Below are 19,384 nucleotides of genomic sequence, written 5' to 3' on the forward strand. Positions count from 1 at the left end.
CCCCCCCCCGCTGAGCAGATTCTCGGATCTCAATGCAATTTTATCCCCATTCCCATTACCCAGAGCTCCCCAAGTCTCTGAAGCACTCTAGAAAATCAATCAGGAGAATGCTCACGATGTTATATTACTTTAGACTTTATTTAGACTCCATTTTAAAGTGCGTGCAGCCCGGGGAGGGGAGGCCGAGGACCTTGAAATTACAAAGCAAATACCCACCCCCTGTTCCCCTGCCACTGCCAGGCACCAAAGAAAGGGAAAGGCACTACCCAACTTCAAATGTCAATGTCAGGATGATGTTGTGGTCTCCCGAAGCACCACGCAGGCCTGGACCTTCTGCACACAGAGTATCTCTTTAAAACCCGGGGAGGTGCCCAATGCACGAGGGGGACGGCCCTGGCACTGCCCAGGGGCGGAGCCAGGCCAATGGGTGTGGCCCCACTGGGGGCGTGTACTGGGCGTGAGCGGACCGGGGCAGTGGGCGGGGCCGGCGCTAGCCCGGGAGAGGCTCTCCGCCCGCGGCGTAAACTCAACCCTGCGCCGCGGCGGAGCAGGTGAGCCGAGGGCGGGGGCTGGGTGCGTGAGGCCCAGTGCCTGTCACTGATCGCGGGTAGCCAGCAGCATGGAGATCCCGAATGCTGCGAGGCCCTTCTTGTGCATGCCCCTGACCGCTGCGGTCGCGGCCCCGTCGGGGTACTCGGGTCCGGGCTCCAGGCTGCGGCCCCGGCGGCGATCGCGGCCTCTTTGGTTGGCGCGGGGGCAAGGAGAAGGTGCCGGGGAGGCGGCAGTGCGGCCGGCCCAGAACCTGGGCTAGGAAGGAGCGTAGGAAGCGGTCCTGGGCCTCTGGTCGCGTCTGGGTGTCCTCAGCGTCCCTTCCTGCCTCGGAAGCTGTAGGCAGGGTAGGCGCTGAGCGAGGTGTTAAAGGGCCAGTGCACGTGGGTCTCACAGCTGTATTGACCATGCATTTTGGTCCCTGTTACCTAGGACCTGACCTGGTCCACCTGGTCTCTGCTACAGATGTCGAGGGAGTGGGGACTTCTGTGAGGAGCTGAGCGCAGGATAGGGCCCGAGGCTTGCTCTGAGGTTGGCATTCTGTTACTAGCGATGTTTGGATGGTTTCGAAGTCTCTTACAGCAGTGGGGAGACGCCCAGAATCAAGCCTTTGAAGCGGAAGGGGCTCAAAAAGCAAGATCCAGCTGCCACAGAATTTTATTGATGAAGAAACTGCGCCTAGGGCTGAGGATGCAGTTCTATGGTAGAGTGCTGGCCAAGCAGGCATGAGGCCCAGGGAGGAAAGGGAGGGTGGGGAAGAACAAACTCCCAGAACTGAAAAGTACAGTTGCCCAAGGTCTCCTAGATAAGATACAGTAGAGCCGGGTTTACAGCCTGCTGCTTGGGCCTCTACTCCTGCTGTTCAGACCCTAGCCCTTTGCTAGTTAGATGAAATGACCTAGGATCTCTGCTTAGGTCTTTGTCTTTAAAGGGACGAGCTGTGGGTGAAATAACTGTATCCGTTTACAGATGGAGGATCCAAATCAGAGCAGATGCAGACCCACTTAACTCAAAATGGACAGCCGTCCCCAGAATAGTCTGCTGGGGACAGAGACTCCAGCGTCCAGAATGGATGTACCTGATGTCTATATAGCCCCTCTGTGGACACCTGGGCCTCTCAGGCCTTCAGCCAAGACTTCTGGCAGTAATTAAAGGTTCTGCATAAGCTGCTCCAGGTGTGTGAGGCTCAGGTTCCCCTTTGGGGGTAGGTGGCTTTGTGGGAGCCGGGAACAGTATCAGGTCCTGTGTTTTTATTTGGCGAAGGGGCCAGTGTCTTGGCGTCAGGCCAGAGGTGGCCATCCAGGTTCATTCCCTGACTAGAATCAGGCTGGCAGGGATAGAGAGGTGGGGTGGCAGAGGTGCAGGATGGCATGGGAGCTGTGCCAGATTTGGAGAACTATATCCTAATATCCAAATATAGACTGTATGCATTTGTATGTGGAAACGGATGTTCCTACCTGAGGGGAGACAAACCAGGATGAGGGATGCTGCCAGAGGCCGCTGCTTGCTCTGTCTGATGGCCTGGAGCCGAGGGTCTGACTGTATCCTCTCCAGTGCCCCTTCTGTGGTTGCCCGCAGGCCTGTAGCACAGTTTGCCATGTGAGTTTCTCGCCAGACTTGGCCTCTCTGGGTTGTTGACGTAATAACCATGTGACATGCCCATGTGTTAGGAGTTAGGCACTCATGATATAAAACCATTTTGCCCAGTGGTTATCACAGTTATTATAAAAAACTTAATAATGAGTCACAAAGAAGGCTCAGCAGTTATCAGCACTGGCTATACTCCCAGAGGACCTGTGTTAAATATGGAGGCTCACAGCCATCTCTAACTCCAATTCCAGGCCAGTTTTGGCCTCTTTGGACATGAGGTACCCATGTGCTGTGCAAACATGCACACACAGGCATAATACCTACACATATAAAATAGAATTGATTTTCTTTTTAAGAACTTAAGTAATGTGATAGCTCATGTCTGTGATTCCAGTGCACAATCACTGAGGCAGGAAGATTGCTGTGAGTTCAAGGCCAGCCTGGGCTACGTAGTGAGACACTGTCTCAGAAAGCAAACCAACAAAACATATAACAACAATGTAAGCCACCAAACAAAGCTAAAGGGACACTGGAACGGTTATCATGACTCTTTTAAAGTCAGGGAGCCTGCGTTCTGGGAAGTGGCAGGAGGGGACCCCAGCTGCCCAGCTGTGTGGCTCTGCTGCCTGTCAGGCAGGATCTGGACATTGCTTGCCCGTATTGTGTACCTTTGGAGTTGTACACGGGCTTGCCATGGTTACCTCTAGTCTGTGACTACACTGCTACCCAGAACGTTTCTGTGAGGTCTTGGACCTGGGAGAAAACATATTTGTTTTGTATTCTGAGATAGGGTCTCGCTGGGCAGCATTGGTTGGTGCACTTTCTGTAGGAAAGCTGAGCTTAAACTAATGGCAATCCCCCTGCCTCAGCTTCTCTCTCCCAGGGCTTTTGATTCTAGATAAGTACCATCACTTCAGTTACCCCCACCAAAGAAACCAAAATGCCTGTGATCTCAGCACTTGAAGGTAGAGAGGCAGGAGGATCCAGAGTTTAATGTTATCCTGGCTGTAATAGTGTGATTGCCCATTAGAAAACCAAAACTAAAACAAAAGGAACAGAGGGAGAGAAGAAACCACCAAAACTCTGCGAGCGCACACATTGTGTGTGTGTGCACACAGGCCACATGGGTCATGCTAACAAAAACCTTGTGGCTGTTTTTCAGCTGTTGCTTTGAGGTTAGGCCACTGCTCAGCTGGGACCCTGCAGACAGCAAACGTTTCTGTGATTTTCCCACCTGTTGTGGGGCTACGGCCACTGAGGAGTGGTGCTCAGTTCATATGCAGCCTCCTCCCCAGGCTTAGGGATGATATCACTGCCACCCAAACACTTGGGGCAAAGAATGATTCCAAGTGAACTCCTCCGGAAAGAGGAGGTGCCATGCAGGGAGAGCGTGCTCTGTCCACTGGCTGAGAGAACAGGTGGCTTGTTTTGTTTGTCCTTCCCTCTTGTGTGAGGAGTGGGGCGTCCTTCCCTCTTTTTGTTTTGTTTTTGGAGACAGGGTATCTCTGTGGAACAGCCCTGGCTGTCCTGGAATTTGCCTTTGTAGACCAGGCTGGCCTGGAACTCACAGAAATCCGCCTGCCTCTGCCTCCTGAGTGCTGGGGTTAAAGGGCATGCGCCACCACTGCCTGCCTTGTTTGGTACATCTTTGCAGATGGAGGAGACCTAAAGGCTACCCACCTTCCTGTGACACCTTAGCCAGAAATTTCTTCATATTTTTAAAAATAAAAGTAAGACATCCTTATTCTGAAAACTTAAGTCTTTAAAAAGACACCCCTTCACCCTCAGCTCAGGAATGAGTGTGCAGAGCTCCTGAGGCATTGCACAGATGGGGCCTGGTGGGAAGTCTTCTGATCACTGGAGGTGTGAGGGCATCGCTTTTCTTACTTTCTGGACCTGAGTTGAGTCGTTTTGCTGTACTGCAAGCCCAAAGCCACAGACCCAACTGACCCTGGGCTTTGTTGTAGCACTCAAGCAATGTGAACCATTTCTTTTTAAATATAAATTATATCTTCAGTGTTCGTGTTAGTAACAGAATACCACCAGATTTGATGAGTGTGGCAAGTCCATGAGAATGTCTTGATTTCTTTTACTGGTCCCATTTGTCTTTTGAACTGACCAGAAGCAGTAACTTATTTCCTTCCCTCACTGCCACGGTTGGCAGGGCCATCTCTAAGCTCCACAGACCTGCAGGAGTGGGGGGATGGGGGCATGCAAGAGAGACTTTATTGAGGGCTGTAAGCTGGGACGATCTGGGAGTGGCCAGAGGGGCATTTCTAGATATCTCCTTGTCCATGGCAAACCTGTGCCATCTTAATCCACAAGTGAGCTCCCAACAAGCCTGAGGATGTGGGTTGGCTGCCTGACCTCTGTGTGCAGGAACCTGATGGGGTTAGTTGGACAGGGAATGATATTCTGCAGGCAGTTTAGAGACCTGTAAACAGTTGGTCCTCACCTGACTCCTTTACTCCCGCTTCACCCCCAGCTACCCTGGCCTTTGGTTCCCTGAACTATGAAAGGGCACCCACTGATGGCGCTTCAGGTACTCAGCCCAGCTTTAACGTCATCCTATGGAAGAGCCCTTTTGACAAAATGTTCCCATTGTCCAGCTGAGGCTGGATGGAAACAGGATCTCCCTGGGGCCTGGCCTTTATACATGTTTCTGGTGGTTTCACAGTTTACTAGCTTCCTAATACGGCACCAGCTGGCTTCCCTAATCCCCTCTTAGAGGTCCCTCCTGCCTCCATGATAGCTCCTTTTTTGAACACCCATGGTGGCAGTCTTACAAAGCCTCCTGTTTGCTGTTCACAGAGGAGGAAATACCTCCTGTCACCTTGCATGGTCAGAAGCTGTACAGAATGTTTGGTTCATGGCACATAAGTCTCTGACCACTGGCTGCTGTGTCTTATTTAAAACTAATCTAGTTTTTACTTGAAGGTGGTGGGTTAGAGGCTCTCTCCCTGCCCCCCCCCCACCCAGCTACCCCTCTCCCAGGCTACTGTCCCTTCCCCAGCTACCCCTCCCCCAGGCTACTGTCCCTTCCCCAGCTACCCCTCCCCCAGTCTACTGCCCCCCATCTACCCCTCCCCCAGGCTACTGCCCCCCCAGCTGCCCCTCTCCCAGGCTACTGTCTCCCCCCACCCAGCTGTCCCTCCCCCAGTCTACTTCAGGAAATGAGGAAAATTGCCCAGGTACTCAAGAGGAAAATAGGTAATGGAGTTAAATCCAGAGGTTAAGACAAGGTCACAGGGCCCCCACTTGAGGGTCTGGGGTCTGGCACTCAGTCCAGTCCTGCCTGAGGTCTCCCAAAGTCCGGGAGAACCAGCCATTCAGCAAGTGCCAGGTGGACCAGCCAAATACACGGTCACATGTGAAGGGATAGAGGTAGGTGTGGAATCTGTAAGATGTCTTGGTGTTGCCGGATTGGGGGAAACCCTTCCCTAGTGTAGAGGAAGACAGGGGACTTTCCAGGGGTCATGGGAATTCTGGGAAGTAGCCATGTGACCAAAAAGAAGGTGACCTTTTGAAAGCCAAGGACTTTGTTCTGCAGGCCCTTTGGGAAGGTCGGAAATCCTAGCCTCTCTGTTTCCCTCCATGGAGTCTCCAGTTCACTTTTGGAGCATGAGTTTCCATAAGGTGCTGGAATTTTCTGTGCCATTTTAGAAGCTCTTTCCTGCCAGGGCCGCTGAGTTTAAACATTAGGGCTTCTCCTGTGAGAAGCAGGTTGAAGAAACTGGGTCACCCGGTTCCCGTGATATTTGCAGGAACCCAGCAGGTTGGGGAACCTCTGTGGGTCAGAATCCCTGAGTTCCGCCAATCAACATTTTGATTCCAGTCAGTGAGTTAGTAAAAGTCTGCAGAGGGTGCCTAATCCCTCCACCACAGGGCAGGCAGGGCTTCCAGAATAGTCTGTCCCCTGCACTCACCCCTCTGTTTTCCTTTGGACCCTTCCCCCCGTGTGAAGCTGGTTTAGTGTGTGCAGGAGCCACGCCCCATCTCCACCTGTGCTGAGTCAGGTCCCCTAGGAGCTCTTTGCATCCTTCTGATGTAGTTGCAGATCCAGCAAGGTTGTTTATCTGCACAGTTGAGTGGTGTTTTTTTTTTCCCTCTGAGGATTTCAGTCCCATTAGACTTCAGAACAGAGAGGCAGGCCTCGCTGGCCCAGCCCTTAGGGATCCTAAAGGAGAGTCAGAGAAGCATCTGTTGTCATCCAGGGCTGTGGAGAAAATGTCAGTGGCTTCCTGGATTCTCATCTGTTTCCCCAGGCCAAGCCAGTGATTCAGAAGGAAGAGGAAGCCCTGTGTGTTGATGCCTCCTATTCCAGTTTACAAATCAGTAGCTTATCAGGTACGGTGGGTGGCGCAGGCCTTTAATCCCAGCACTCTAGAAGCAGAACTCTAGTTCCAGACTAGCTTGGTTTATGTATCTAGTTTTAGGCCAACCAGGGCCATATAGGGAGACCTTATCTCAAGAGAAACAAAGGAGTAGGTTGAAGATGCAACCCATCTTTATTTAAAGAGAGAGAGAGAAAGGGGGGGGGGGGAGCTGGAGATGTAACTCCAGTGCTTGCCTAGCATGCAAGCCCTGGGCTCTATCCCCAGCACAGCATACTCTGGACACTGGGTGTAGTGGTGCAGGCCTGTGATCCAAGCCTGGGAGGTGGAGGCAGGAGGATCAGAAGCTCAGGGTCATCCTTAGCTGCATAGTTAAGACAGAAGCCAATCAGGAAGACATGAGACCCTGTCTGAAAAGTACAATGGAGAAATGCAGAAAAATACAAACCCCCAAAAAATCACCTACAATCACACTGGTCTAAAGATAATGACCTTTAATGTTTTGTAATTGTTTTACCAGTCTTGCGTGTGTGTGTGTGTGTGTGTGTGTGTGTGTGTGTGCGCGCGTGCACGCGCGCGTGTGTGTGGTGTAAATTCAGATGATCATGAGAACATTTACATCCTGTTAAATTTAACTTCATTTTTGTTGTTGCTAAGTATTGTTTGAAGTAAATCTTTAGTGGTCCTGTAATAGTCCCCATCAGATGAACATGCAGTGGACCCTCTTACAAGCCCAGGAGGCTCTATCCTCAATTGCATGGATCCCTGAAGTGGTGATGAATACCAAGTCCTGTGGAAGCCTTGTTTTATTTTCTGAACATACACACTTGTGATAGTTTAATTAATAAACTGGGCACAGCAAAAGATTAATAAGAGCAAACCAGCAATTAGAACAATATACTGTAGTGAAAGCTACTTAGAGCATATAAATTGATTACTCTGGAATTTTCCTCTTCATGTTTTTGGGCCACAGTTGACCACTGATAACTAACCACAGGAAGGGGAATTGCAGATAAGGGGGCGGGGGAGGGGTGTTCCTGTGCCAGAAAAAAGAGTCAGAAATTTCAGTCATTTTTACTTTTCTGATAGCAAATGACTACAGCACATATTTTTGTATGAATTTATTTTTCTTAGATAAAATACCAAGGAGTAGCACTTCCAGATCAAAAGGTCTGAATCGTTGTGTAGCTTTGAGGTTTTCCTGTTTTGGGTACTGTAAGTGTAGTTCACACACACACACACACACACACACACTCCCCAGCATCGGACACCCGCATCTTCCAGCCCTCCTTCAGTGTTGTTTGGAGACTCTGCTAGTCTGAGAAGCGTTTACTCCTTTCTTCCTAATTCTGTCTCACCAGGTCCTTTGTTCAGGACAAAGAGTTGTGCAGTTTCAATCCTCCTTCCTGAAGTCACATAGTGTGGGAACTGGGAGTGGGAAGGTACTGGGTGGAAATGCCTCCTTTCCCTCCTGAGCCAGGCCCACCCCAGGAAGCATGAGTGTACAGAGTCCCCATCGCAAAACATGCTGCCGAGACAGGATTAGAGCGCAGTTTAGGGTTCTGGGATTTTGATTTACAGCTGTGATGGTTAATTGTGAATGACGGAATCTACAGTCACCTGGGAGAGTCACCTCTGGGCAAGTTATCTTGATTTTGTTAAATTGGGGTGTGAAGACAAAGCCATTGTGGGTGGCACTGTTTCTGAACTGTGTAAGTGGAGAAAAGACCCGGGCAGTAGCATTCCTTGCTCTCTGCTCCCAGACTGCTCAGCGGCTTCAAGCTCCTCCCACCGTGACCTGGGCAGAGCAGTCATTCATTACTCTCTGCTACCAGACTGCTCAACAGCTTCAAGCTCCTCCCACCGTGACTTCATCATACTGAGCTGTGAGCCAGGATAGACTGTCTCTTGAGTGGTTTTGTCAGAGTGCCTGTCACCTGAGCTGAGATAATAGCCTAGCATGCGGACTAGAAACAGAACACCCAGACTTAAGGGGCACTGTGAGATTCATCATGTTTTTCCGTACCCCCCTCCTGCACATGGAACCCAAGGCCTCAAGCCTGCTACACTCTTACCACCGAGGCATACCCCTAATCTAGATGCCTGTGAGCAAGAGATTTCAGTCTCTGGAAGGCATACTGAAAACTCCTGGGTCCAGTGGGTATGTGTTTAAGATAGGACAGATAGCCAGCCCTCAGAGAGGGGAGTGGTCGCTGTCCATTTTGTCCTCTTTGAGGACCTTATGGTCTTATAGATCCTACCCAGCTAAGACTTTGCCCTAGATCTCATGGCGAGTTGACCTGTGAAGCTGTGTCCCCTTAAACTGAGTTAGTTCTCTTATATAGACTGTTGGTTCTAAGGCCCGGCTTCCAGGAAGCAGAACCGCGCCTCTGAAGCCCTGGGCTCAGCTGAGCTTCCAGAATTCCAGGTATTAGGGCAGTAGACCACATCCACCTAGGATATGCTCTGTGTAGCCTAGGTAAAAGGACACTTCTCTTCTAGCCTAAGGGATGCCTGGGCTGAATTAAGCTCCCTTCCCCGTGGTCCCTTCCCTGGGATGGTCTACCCTGATTCCACCACAAGTCCCTTGGCAGTATTGAGGCAAGGTCATGTTATGTTCATATACTTGAATATTTTCCTCTTTCCAGAATGTTCTGCCTCTTTCAGTCTCAGCTCACATACCTTTCTGCCCTACATCCTGTCCCCCTCAGTCCTCAGGACCCAAGATCGTCCCGTTCTAAGAGTGACACATTGTTTCCTCTGAATTTGGATAGTACAGGGCTCTCAACACCTCCTTCTTTTGCCTTGAGATTCTGCAACTGTGTTTCCATCCCCAGTGTCTGGGAGAACCAGAGAGGCCGCTTCTGGGGGCTCTGGGCTTCTTCTCTTTGCAAATCCTGTGAAGGCAGAGGGCACCTTTGGAATAGGCCCATCAGGGAGGTAAACAAAAGCATTCCGTGTATCATCTCTGTAATGGCAGGTTGAGCGGAAGTCCTTGTGGGAATTATCCAGACCACCCACAGCCAGGATGGCTGTCTTTAGAATAGCAGCCACAGGCCCCGCCTTCGTGGAAGGACCCCATCTGTTCACTTGAAGACCACATGAATTCCAAGAGTGACTTCTCTGGAAACAAGTTTTCAGCCGAGATCAGGCCTGCTCCTAGCTCAGTGGCACAGATCTCAACTCTGAGGTGACATTGCTGGTAGTGGCTGGCAGTGCCCATCCAGACATGGGCACAGTCACATCCTCCCAGAGGTTGTGCCTGAACCCAAAATGTGGGGACCTGGAATCACTGGGTCCCATAGGAGCTGCTGTATCAGAATCCATTGAGAACCATGCAGAAGTCAGGCGGGGGCAGGCTCCCTCTCCCTCAATTCCTCAGTGTGGGTACTTCCGGGGGTCATGTCCCCCTACTGACTGAGCAGCTCCTGGGACTTGACTGCCATTTTTGAACTTAAGACTCTAATCTACATATACCCCACACTTGTGAACCCCTACCTAGATGGTGTTACATTTTCAACCCACAGACACTATGAGTTTCTGGATCACATGTGGTCTTCCTTGGTAACAGCCCATTTTCTCATCTTAGTCCAGCCAATATCTTAGGTTCTAGCCTCTATACTCTCCCCTGTTATAACCGCCTCCTATTAGGCATATGTAGCCAGAGGTTTCTCTCCTGCCTGCCAGTTCCTAAAAAACTACTCAGAGGGTTAATATTACTTATAAATGCTTGGTCGATAGCTCAGGCTTGTTGCTAGCTAACTCTTACATTTAAATTAACCCATATTTCTTATCTATGCTTTGCCACGTGGCTCATGGTTTGTTACCTCATTTTTTTGCATGCCCTGCTTCCTTGGCAACTAGCTGGCGTCTCCCTCACCTCACCCCTCTTCATCCCAGCATCCTCAGTCTGATTATGCCACCTAACTTTATCCTGCCTTGCTATAGGCCAATCAGCTTCTTTATTTACCAATGAGAGTAATACATATTCACAGTGTAAAGAAGGATTACTCCAAGCAGGCATGTCTTTCCTTCAGGCTGCCTTCCCCATCAGGCTCCTTTCCCCCATCAGAGCATCTTCCCCCATCAGGATACTCCCTCCTGGCCTCGTCCTTCCCCTCACAGTACCCAGCTAGATGGACACTTGTCAACCCAACTTTCCTTGAGATGACATGGGCCTCCTTGGTGTGGCCGTAGCCTGATCCGCCCATGTCTCACTGGCAAGAGTTTACCTCCAACATGAATCCTCTCTAGGAAGCATGAAAGCCTGCTTCTGAGGTACAGTCTCTTCATCATCTTGATAATAAGTCATTTGTCATATTGGATGATCTCCTTTGTTTGTTTTTATGGGATGTGAGTGAGTGTTTCCTATTCAAGTTTAGAGCCCCAGAGCCAAGCACAGCAAATTTTCCACAGACATTTACTGATGGGACAAATGTTGACAGTGCAGAATGACTTGGACTTTTCTGATTGGACATTTTGCTCCATGTGATAGGAGTCTACTCCAGCCAGACTCAAACAAGGCTGCTGTGGCCTCTTGCTGGCTTTTGGAGCTCCTGTTTTCAGCTTTTGTTTGACATGTCTCTCTAGGAGCTTGTTAGAGGCAAGACCTGTTCCTGGTGTTCAAGCTACCCAGCCTCCCTGCTAGCCCCCCCCCCCCCCCCGCCACTGCCTTTGCCTGTCAGGGAAGTGGAGCAAGGTCCCTGTGCTTATTTTCCAGGTGCTTCTGAGGCAGGACCATGCTCACATTCATGGCTTCTGACAGTGAGGAAGAGGTCTGCGATGAACGGACATCCTTGATGTCCGCCGAGAGCCCCACATCACGCTCCTGCCAGGAGGGCAGGCCGGGCCCAGAGGATGGAGAAAACACTGCCCAGTGGGTAGGTCCCACCAGCAATTGTTGGCCTTAAAGCAGAGATTATGGGCAAAGAAAACAAACAAACAAAAAACTGAAACAAAACAGAGCCATGAAGTTCCTATGTCTTTTTTTTAAAAAAAGATTTATTTTATTTTAATTATGTGTATCAGTGTATGTCTGTGTGAGCTCAGGTATCCATGGAGGCCAGCAGGAAGTATATCCCCTGGAGCTGGAGAAATAGTTGTGAGCTTCCTGACCTGGGGCTAGCCACAGAACTCAGGTCTTCTATAAGAGTAATAGGTACTCTTAACGGCTGAGCCATCTTTCCGGCCCCTTCCTGTGGGGGCTCTTCCTGTGGGTTACTGCATTTGGATCTGAGATGTCTCCCTAAGATTTTTGTGCTGAAGACTGGGTCCCCAGTGTGCTATGCTTGGGAAGCATTAGAACCTTTAAGGAATGGAACCTTATGGAGAGCTTCTGGTCATTAGAGGGGGGCAAGAGCTTACTTGTGGGGCCCCAGACCCCTCCTCTCTTTCTGTGTCCTGACTATGAGGCGAACTGTCTGCACCTCTCCATGGTTTCTGCCCCAGAATGGTTACCAAGGCCCACAGCAACATGGCTAATCCACCACAGACTGAGACCTCTAGAGCATTTCTTTTACAAGTTAAATTATCCTAGGTGTTTCTTAGAGAGAGAAAGCTGACTAACCCATGGATGAAACCAGGCATTTTTCCATTCAGGAAGAACAAACAAACATAAAAATTGGCCAAAGTAGTGTCTACTGGCCATGACACATCTGTGTCTTCTATCTGTAAGGGCTTCGTAGTTGACTACACAATTACAGTGTGTATATATACATATATATGCATGTGTGTGTATATAGTATACACACACACACACACACACACACACACAGTGGGCCAGCTGACACGTCCCTCTTCACCTACCACCCCTCACCTGCCTTTCAGATGCAGGCTGCTGTATGCAGGTAGTATGAATTTGGGTGCTTGGGACAGGCCAGTGACCCAGAGACATTAAGATGATCGAACGAAAGCTACTGGAAGGGACGAATTTGAGTAGGTAGCCAGCCAGGGTAGCCATGAGCTAAGTTGGCTTGAGTTAAGCTTGGCTTTTGTGCTGGGAGAGGCAGCAGCTTTGGGATTCTTACTGCTACAGCCTCAGGCTGGATAACAGTAGAAAGGGTTAGTCAGCTTGGCCATCTCCCTCCTGGTACGCAAACCAAACCGCTTCTGAGGTTGCCTGGGTCCCTTTCCATTTTATTCCTGTAGTCCTTAAAAACCTTTCCATGCCCAGAGGCCTTCTTCTTCCTCCAGCCACTCTTTTTTTTTTTTTTGGTTTTTCGAGACAGGGTTTCTCTGTGGCTTTGGAGCCTGTCCTGGAACTAGCTCTGTAGACCAGGCTGGTCTCGAACTCACAGAGATCCGCCTGCCTCTGCCTCCCGAGTGCTGGGATTAAAGGCTTGCGCCACCATCGCCCTGCTCCAGCCACTCTTAATCCTTAACCTTGAAATCTGAGCTCATTTCTCCTCCTTCTCAGCAAGCAAGGCCTCTGAGCCTCCTAGATTCTCACAGCTCAAGGTCACTACCAACCTGTTCTCCAGTTTCTTCTCTTGTCTCCTGGATGTTTGTGCCTTTTAGTTTCCTGTCCGTTAGATTGTTTTCTCCTTGGTCTCAAGTGAACAGCTTGTTCCAGCGCTCCCTCAGAGAACTGGTACTTAAGGAACCATGTGTTTTGAAGCTCAAAGAAAATCCTCTCCATGCTGGTTCTTATGGTTAGCCAAGCAAAATGTTTGCTCTCTGTTTTCCTTCTACCCAGCCTGTCCAGTGTGGCCATGTTGGTTCCCGTCCTTGGGAAGAGCTAGGGATCTTTGGTGTACCCTTCTGTGGCTATGCAGGCTGGCTCTACACCTTCTCCCCCACTGTCCTAAACTTTTTATATGTCCCGAGATCCAAATCGGAGTTCACACTTCTCATGTCCAGAAAGCAGCATTTAGCGTTCTCAGTTCTGCTTCCAGAAGCCCCTGCAGGAGCAGCTCACCACGGGGGCCTCTGTGGCTCTCACTGTTTGGTTTCCCGTAGAGGAGCCAGGACAGCGAGGAGGACTGTGAGGAGGATCCAGACCGCTATGCCTGCAGTGGGGTTCCTGGGCGGCCGTCGGGCCTGGAGGAAGAGCTGACCCTCAAGTACGGGGCGAAGCATGTAATCATGCTGTTTGTGCCTGTCACACTGTGCATGATCGTCGTGGTGGCCACCATCAAGTCCGTGCGCTTCTACACAGAGAAGAATGGGCAGCTGTGAGTTGGGGCCCGGTTGGCATTGGGGGACTGGGGTGGTGATTGATTTTAGGGGATCATAGGCTCCCTCAGCTACTGTTCCTGTAGCTCTTTGCTACATGGAGAGCAGTGCTGAAGACTCTGGGCTCACATCCTGACTCACTGCCTCCTGTCATGTGACTTGTCTGGACACATCTGACCTATGGGCCTCCCTTTCCTTGTTTGTTTAATTATGTTTAATTATCACGGGTTTAATTATGGGGACGCCTGGAGAATTGGAGAATTAAGTGGGCTAATCCGTATGAAAGCCCTCAGTGTTCACAGAAGGCTGAGTGGAATCTGGATATAGGCCGGCGCTGGTACCATAGCACTGAGCTTCGTGTACTAAGGACCTGGTCCTGGTCCACTGTGTCTCAAACACCATGTGACCGGAGATGAGTAGCATCCTGTCTGTGTCACTGCTCCCTTAGATGCAAAATGACAGGGTTGGGCCTCATGATTTCTTAGCACACTTCTAGCAGACAAGGAAGACTTATCAGACCCGTCTGTTACTTTAATAAGTGTGACAGAGAGCTGAGAGCTCCCTAACCTCAGCCCTCTCCTCGCCCCTCTCCTCCCCCCCCACCCCCGGCTACTCACCTGTGAGCACATGCTCAACGTCATTGCCTTTCCAGACTTACTGTTCACTCTGGATTTGAATCCTTTATATTTTTTAGAAGAGAAGAAGTAGGAAAGTTCCTAAGGAGCTTGTAGCCTGTGGGGGACTCATAGTAGCTGGATGGAAGGCTTAGAGAGGACAGGGCCAGCATAGCTCCTGGCAGACCAGCTGAAAAGAGCAAGGAGCCTGTGAGTTGACTCCGGAGCAGAGCAGTACCTGTGACTGCAGTTGGGAGCGGGGCAGAGGGTGTGGGAGTCTTAGGCTGCAGAATGTCGACAGAGTGTATTGTTGGGTTCTCTAGGGGATCAGAACCAATGAGTGTGTATTATGGAAAAGGATATATTAGATTGGCTTGCACAATAAAATAGTGTAAAGGGATATATTAGATCGGCTTATCCAATAATAGGTAGTCCAGCAATGGCTGTTTGTACATTAAAGAGGCTGAGAACCCCATAGCTGCTTAGACCATAAGGCTGGATACCTCAGCATTCCCAATCTGTTGCTAAACACCTGGAAGATGCTCAGAGAGCTGCTGGAAGTCCACACTGGAAGGCTGAGGTTCTGCTGTCTGTGAAGGGTAGCGACAGCAGCAACAGCAGAGTGGATGCACACACTGGCAAGGAGCAGGGAAGGCAGCAGGCAAAGCAGCACGGCTTCTCTCCAACCTCTTTCCACCTGGGCTGCCAAAGGAAGGAGCAGCCCAGCACAGAGGGTTCATATTGCCCAGGAATGCCCTCACGGACTTGCTCAGAGGCAAAATTAATCATCCCATGAGGAAACAGGCAGCCAGTCTTGTTGATAGGGACGAGGGCTGAGGTCCTGGAATAGGAGAGTCAAGCAGAGGAGCCAGGTCTCAATGGGGGTACAGGTTGTCCTTTCTGTCATGATGCTCCAGTTATCAAAGTGCTACAAGTCACTGACCCTGGAGGCAGGGGCCATCCATAGAAAGAGCCATGGCCCCACAAGGGCCCAGCCAGTGTCGGAGTTCTAACTGAGGCTCTTCCGGTGACCTCTTCAGGATCTACACACCCTTCACCGAGGACACGCCCTCAGTGGGCCAGCGTCTCCTCAACTCTGTGCTGAACACCCTCATCATGATCAGCGTCATCGTGGTCATGACCATCTTCCTGGTGGTCCTCTACAAGTATCGATGCTACAAGGTGAGGCCCGCAACCCTCTCTCCTCCCCCTCCGCCCTGCCCTCGCCTGCCCCATCCCTGCTGTGATGTGGAAGGAGTTACTGCCACGTGGCACCGTTCTAAAACCCTGCCCAGGTTCCTCCTTTCTGCAGAGCAGGCTGCTCTTCAGTGCTCTCTGACACTGTGGGAAGACCACCTAGTGCGGACTTGGGAACTGTGCCTCCCACCCCACCCACCGTCTTCTGAGTTCTTCATTGCAGTTTTCCTGACACACTCCCCTGCTCGGAAGTTAATTTTGTTCTTCTGAGGTTCTGCTTTAGTTCCCTCATCCCAAGGCTTTCTCTAGGTTTAATTTTCATCTTCCCATCTCCCTTTAGGTAGGGGCGCTCATGTGCTCTGTAAAGGTCTCCTGGCCCCAGCACCCTTTGGGTTGCATTCTTCTGTAGATCTTGAGCCTCCTCATGGAGTACTGGAAGAGTCACACCCATGTGACCCCAGTTATAGACAGCGTCATTCCCAATGATGTCATGCTCCCTGCCCCAAGACTTACAATGGGGATTAAATTTTGGGCCTTGCATGCACTACTCAAATGTTATACCGCGAGATGTACCCTCAGTGCTTTTGTGTTGGAAGCGGGGAAGGAGCCTGCTGTGGTCAGGACAGCTTTCTCCTTTTATCACGTGGGTTCCAAGGATTACACTGAGGTCCGCAGGCTTGGCAGCAAGCACCTTTACCCTCAAACCGCCTCTCCCACCCACTTTCTATAATGTTTGTAGACAAGGTCTTGCTAAGGTGGCGAAGCAATCCTCTTCCCTCAGCTTCCCCAGCTAGACTGCCATTACAGTCCCGGGCTACTGGGCCTAACTGTGCCATCAACTTCTAGACCCCGGATTTAGGCTTCAGGCTTTGAAACCGGAAGGGTTAACAGGAAGTTGAGCCAGGCATTACCTATTCAGAACAGTCGCCACAGGCCTAGCATGGTCCTTTGTGCTCTGGCTCTGTGTTTATGGAACAGGAAGAGAAGAGGAGGCCGAAGCTTAGATCAGCAGTAACAATTGCCCCTGTAATGAGGCAGGGCTTCCAGAAGTGCTATCGAGGAAGGAGGGGCGAAGGTGGTAGGAATGTGGGGGGAGGGCTGATTAGTCATAGAAAACATGACAACAAGCTAGAAATAGCATGGGCAGTGACCCTACTGTGGTCAGTATGTGTCATATGGCCAGTCCCATAGAAGTGACTTGACCATCCCTTCAGTCAGGATCTTTGTTAAGTTTCAAGATGACATAGAGGCCACAATTTCTCTTCCCGTAAGGCTTGGTGTACAGTCCAACAGTGGCTCTTCCTCCAGGTAGACTGGGTCTCTGGAGACCCAGTGGGCTGAGCTGGTGACCAAGGGTCGTTCTTATATGTGAAAAGAGGCTGGGAGGAAATGGCACCATCTCACCCTTGGTGGCTGAGTATTGTCTTTGACCCCTCAATGCTCAGCTAGGAAGGGAGAGACAGCTCTCCTGAGGACCTGTCTGGAACTCTTTAGTGGGGAGGGACTTCCCTTCCAGCAAGAGGCTTGCTGTGGTCCCTCAGTCTAAGCAACAACCAGTTCATCCCCTGACTCTTTGTCTGGATTGGCCCTCAGCTTACCCGCTGACTATTGTCTGTTTTTGTGATGCCCTTTGGTGGGAACTTTGCTGGCTGCCTCCAGGGAGTTAGGGTGCTATCTGAGAGTAAAGACGGCCAGCATGTTCTTTGCACGTGATGAGCGTGCAGAGGTGGGCCAGCACAGCCGAGGGTCCCACAGATTCTTAGGACTCTTCTCTTGTAGGACACTTGTAGGTGACTAGGGAACGCCCTACCGGGCCTGGCCCTCCTTTCCTGTAATAGCACAGCGACTTAACCGAGAAGCTTGTTCAGGCTCCGGTTCATGGTTTTGGAGATACTCTATAAATGCGTTACCAGAGTTAGCATTGGAACCTGTGCCTCTGGCAGCCCTAGTGAGCCAGGCTTGGCTGCTTGTCATCCATAAATCAGATTTAAATAGTCAAACAGCAGAAAAAGGAGATTTATTCAATGTGGCCCGCATTCGGGAAGTGAGAGAAAGAGATCCAGTGCTCCCTGCCCCCCAAATCCAGTGACTCCCCATCAGGTCCATCTTCCAGTCCTGACACAAGGGTAGGGTTTAAATAGGAGGTACGAGATCTGCATAGCCAAACAGTCAAGGCCTGGGCCTGCTGGCTATTGTCTGGGCTTCACTTTTATCCTGAAGCACTGTCAGAGTGTGTAAGTCTCTCCTGGAGGCCAGGTCCTCTGGCTAGCACCAAGCTTCATTGTTTTCCTTTTGAAAGCATGAAATTCTAGGGAAATTTTAATTCCTTGGGGTCCATTTTTTTGGGGTGGGGGGGAGTTTTTTGTTTGTTTGTTTTCTGAAACAGGGTTTCTCTGTGTAGCCCTGGCTGTCCTGGAACTAGCTTTGTAAACCAGGCTGGCCTCGAGTTTGGAGATCCACCTATGTCTGCATCTCAAGTGCTGGGTTTAAAGGCATGTGTCACCACAACCCAGTGCCACCTCTGGTAGTCAAACAGAAGGAAGGGCAGGTGAAAGTATCTCTCTCTCGGGAGTATCTTCATCCCGCTAATGGCCCTCTTGTTTCTGTTGTTAGTTCATCCATGGCTGGCTGATCATGTCCTCTCTGATGCTCCTGTTTCTGTTCACCTACATCTACCTCGGGTGAGTGCCGGCTGGTGAGCAGCCACTCCCTGCAGCACAGCTGGATAAGAGGGACCTGGGCAGGGAAAGGTGGTCACCCTTAGTGTCAGCTGCTCCAGGAGCCAGGCCTTCGGGCTCTGGCACAGGAGTGGGGTCCGGGTAGGTCTCAGATTTCTTCCTGACTCCTGATTTAAAACGAGCAAAGCAAGCATGGTAAAGCCTTCTCGGAACATTCAGCAGGTGGGAACCTCTCCAAGTTATCTTCCGCTTGGGGATGGGGTCTGGCTGCAGCTGGGCACTTCCTAGTTCATCTGCCCTTTGCTCTTTGACTTTGGATATCAGCTTAACCCAGAGGCTCAAAGAAAAACACTTTTTCAAGGATCCCGTCTTTGCACAGGGCTTTCCAGATGGGCTCATCACCTGGCTGTGTGACCCACACCCCAGCCATTGATCCACTCCCCACTGCATTCCAGAAAGTGCTGAGTGGCTAGGAGTGGGGCCTATGGGAATGAAAGATGGGCAGATTGTAAATAAATCCAGATTGGGACTTAATGGCTGAGGAGCCGAGGGCGTCAAACAACGTAGGGGGTGGCACCCTCCCCACCCCCACCCCAGTGTTCCATACCCTGCTCCACCTTGGGCCTGCAGAGAAGTGCTCAAGACCTACAACGTGGCCATGGACTACCCCACCCTCTTCCTGGCCGTCTGGAACTTCGGGGCAGTGGGCATGGTGTGCATCCACTGGAAGGGGCCGCTGGTGCTGCAGCAGGCCTACCTCATCGTCATCAGCGCGCTCATGGCCCTGGTGTTCATCAAGTACCTGCCGGAGTGGTCTGCCTGGGTCATCTTGGGTGCCATCTCCGTGTATGGTAGGTAGCTCGGGCCTGGTGGGACCTGTGTGAATCTGCCTCACTGATGCAGTAGTGTCTTAGTTACTCTTTCATCTCTGAGACCAAGATAATTGATAGAATCAGCGTAAGGGAAGAAAGATTTATTTTGGCTCACAATGATGTAGGGTGTTTCAGTTCATCACAGGAAGGGAGGCAAGGGGGCGTGGCTCACAGTGTCGGAGGGGTCTGTCCATCATAGGAGGGGAGGCAAGGGGGGCATGGCTTACTGGGAGCATGTAACAGAGGCTTCTTGCAGTGGACCAGGAAGGGGGAGCTTGGGGGAGCCAGGGCCTGGGTCTAACTTTCAAAAGGCCACCTCTAGCCGGGCGGTGGTGGCGCACGCCTTTAATCCCAGCACTCGGGAGGCAGAGGCAGGC

The 19,384-nt window shown here is 50.9% G+C and overlaps 1 protein-coding gene and 1 long non-coding RNA gene across 6 annotated transcripts in view; one reads left to right on the top strand and one right to left on the bottom strand.

The window, feature by feature from the left end:
- Nucleotides 1-444, bottom strand: part of LOC113456207 — a 3,798-nt gene extending 3,354 nt beyond the window's left edge. The window contains exon 1 of the long non-coding RNA XR_003377066.1: nucleotides 272-444. This is a non-coding gene — a long non-coding RNA (uncharacterized LOC113456207). The remainder of the gene's footprint in view (nucleotides 1-271) is intronic.
- A 32-nt stretch (nucleotides 445-476) lies between these two features.
- The window catches only part of Psen2 (presenilin 2), a 29,982-nt gene continuing 11,074 nt past the window's right edge, over nucleotides 477-19,384 (top strand). For 4 of the 5 annotated variants that reach the window (XR_003377064.1, XR_003377065.1, XM_005348969.2 and 1 more), the window contains exons 1-6: nucleotides 477-551; nucleotides 11,194-11,353; nucleotides 13,431-13,645; nucleotides 15,301-15,442; nucleotides 18,071-18,138; nucleotides 18,766-18,986. Coding sequence is in view for 3 of the 5 variants with exons in the window: in XM_005348969.2 (XP_005349026.1) it covers nucleotides 11,213-11,353; nucleotides 13,431-13,645; nucleotides 15,301-15,442; nucleotides 18,071-18,138; nucleotides 18,766-18,986 (787 nt within the window). In the remaining 2 variants the exon portion in view is untranslated. Of the gene's footprint in view, nucleotides 552-1,560; nucleotides 1,725-11,193; nucleotides 11,354-13,430; nucleotides 13,646-15,300; nucleotides 15,443-18,070; nucleotides 18,139-18,765; nucleotides 18,987-19,384 lie in introns of those variants that run through there. The other variant, XM_026779858.1, reaches the window with a different exon arrangement.

This window comes from Microtus ochrogaster, chromosome 6 (genome assembly GCF_000317375.1).
Source record: "Microtus ochrogaster isolate Prairie Vole_2 chromosome 6, MicOch1.0, whole genome shotgun sequence".
Classification (NCBI taxonomy): domain Eukaryota; kingdom Metazoa; phylum Chordata; class Mammalia; order Rodentia; family Cricetidae; genus Microtus; species Microtus ochrogaster.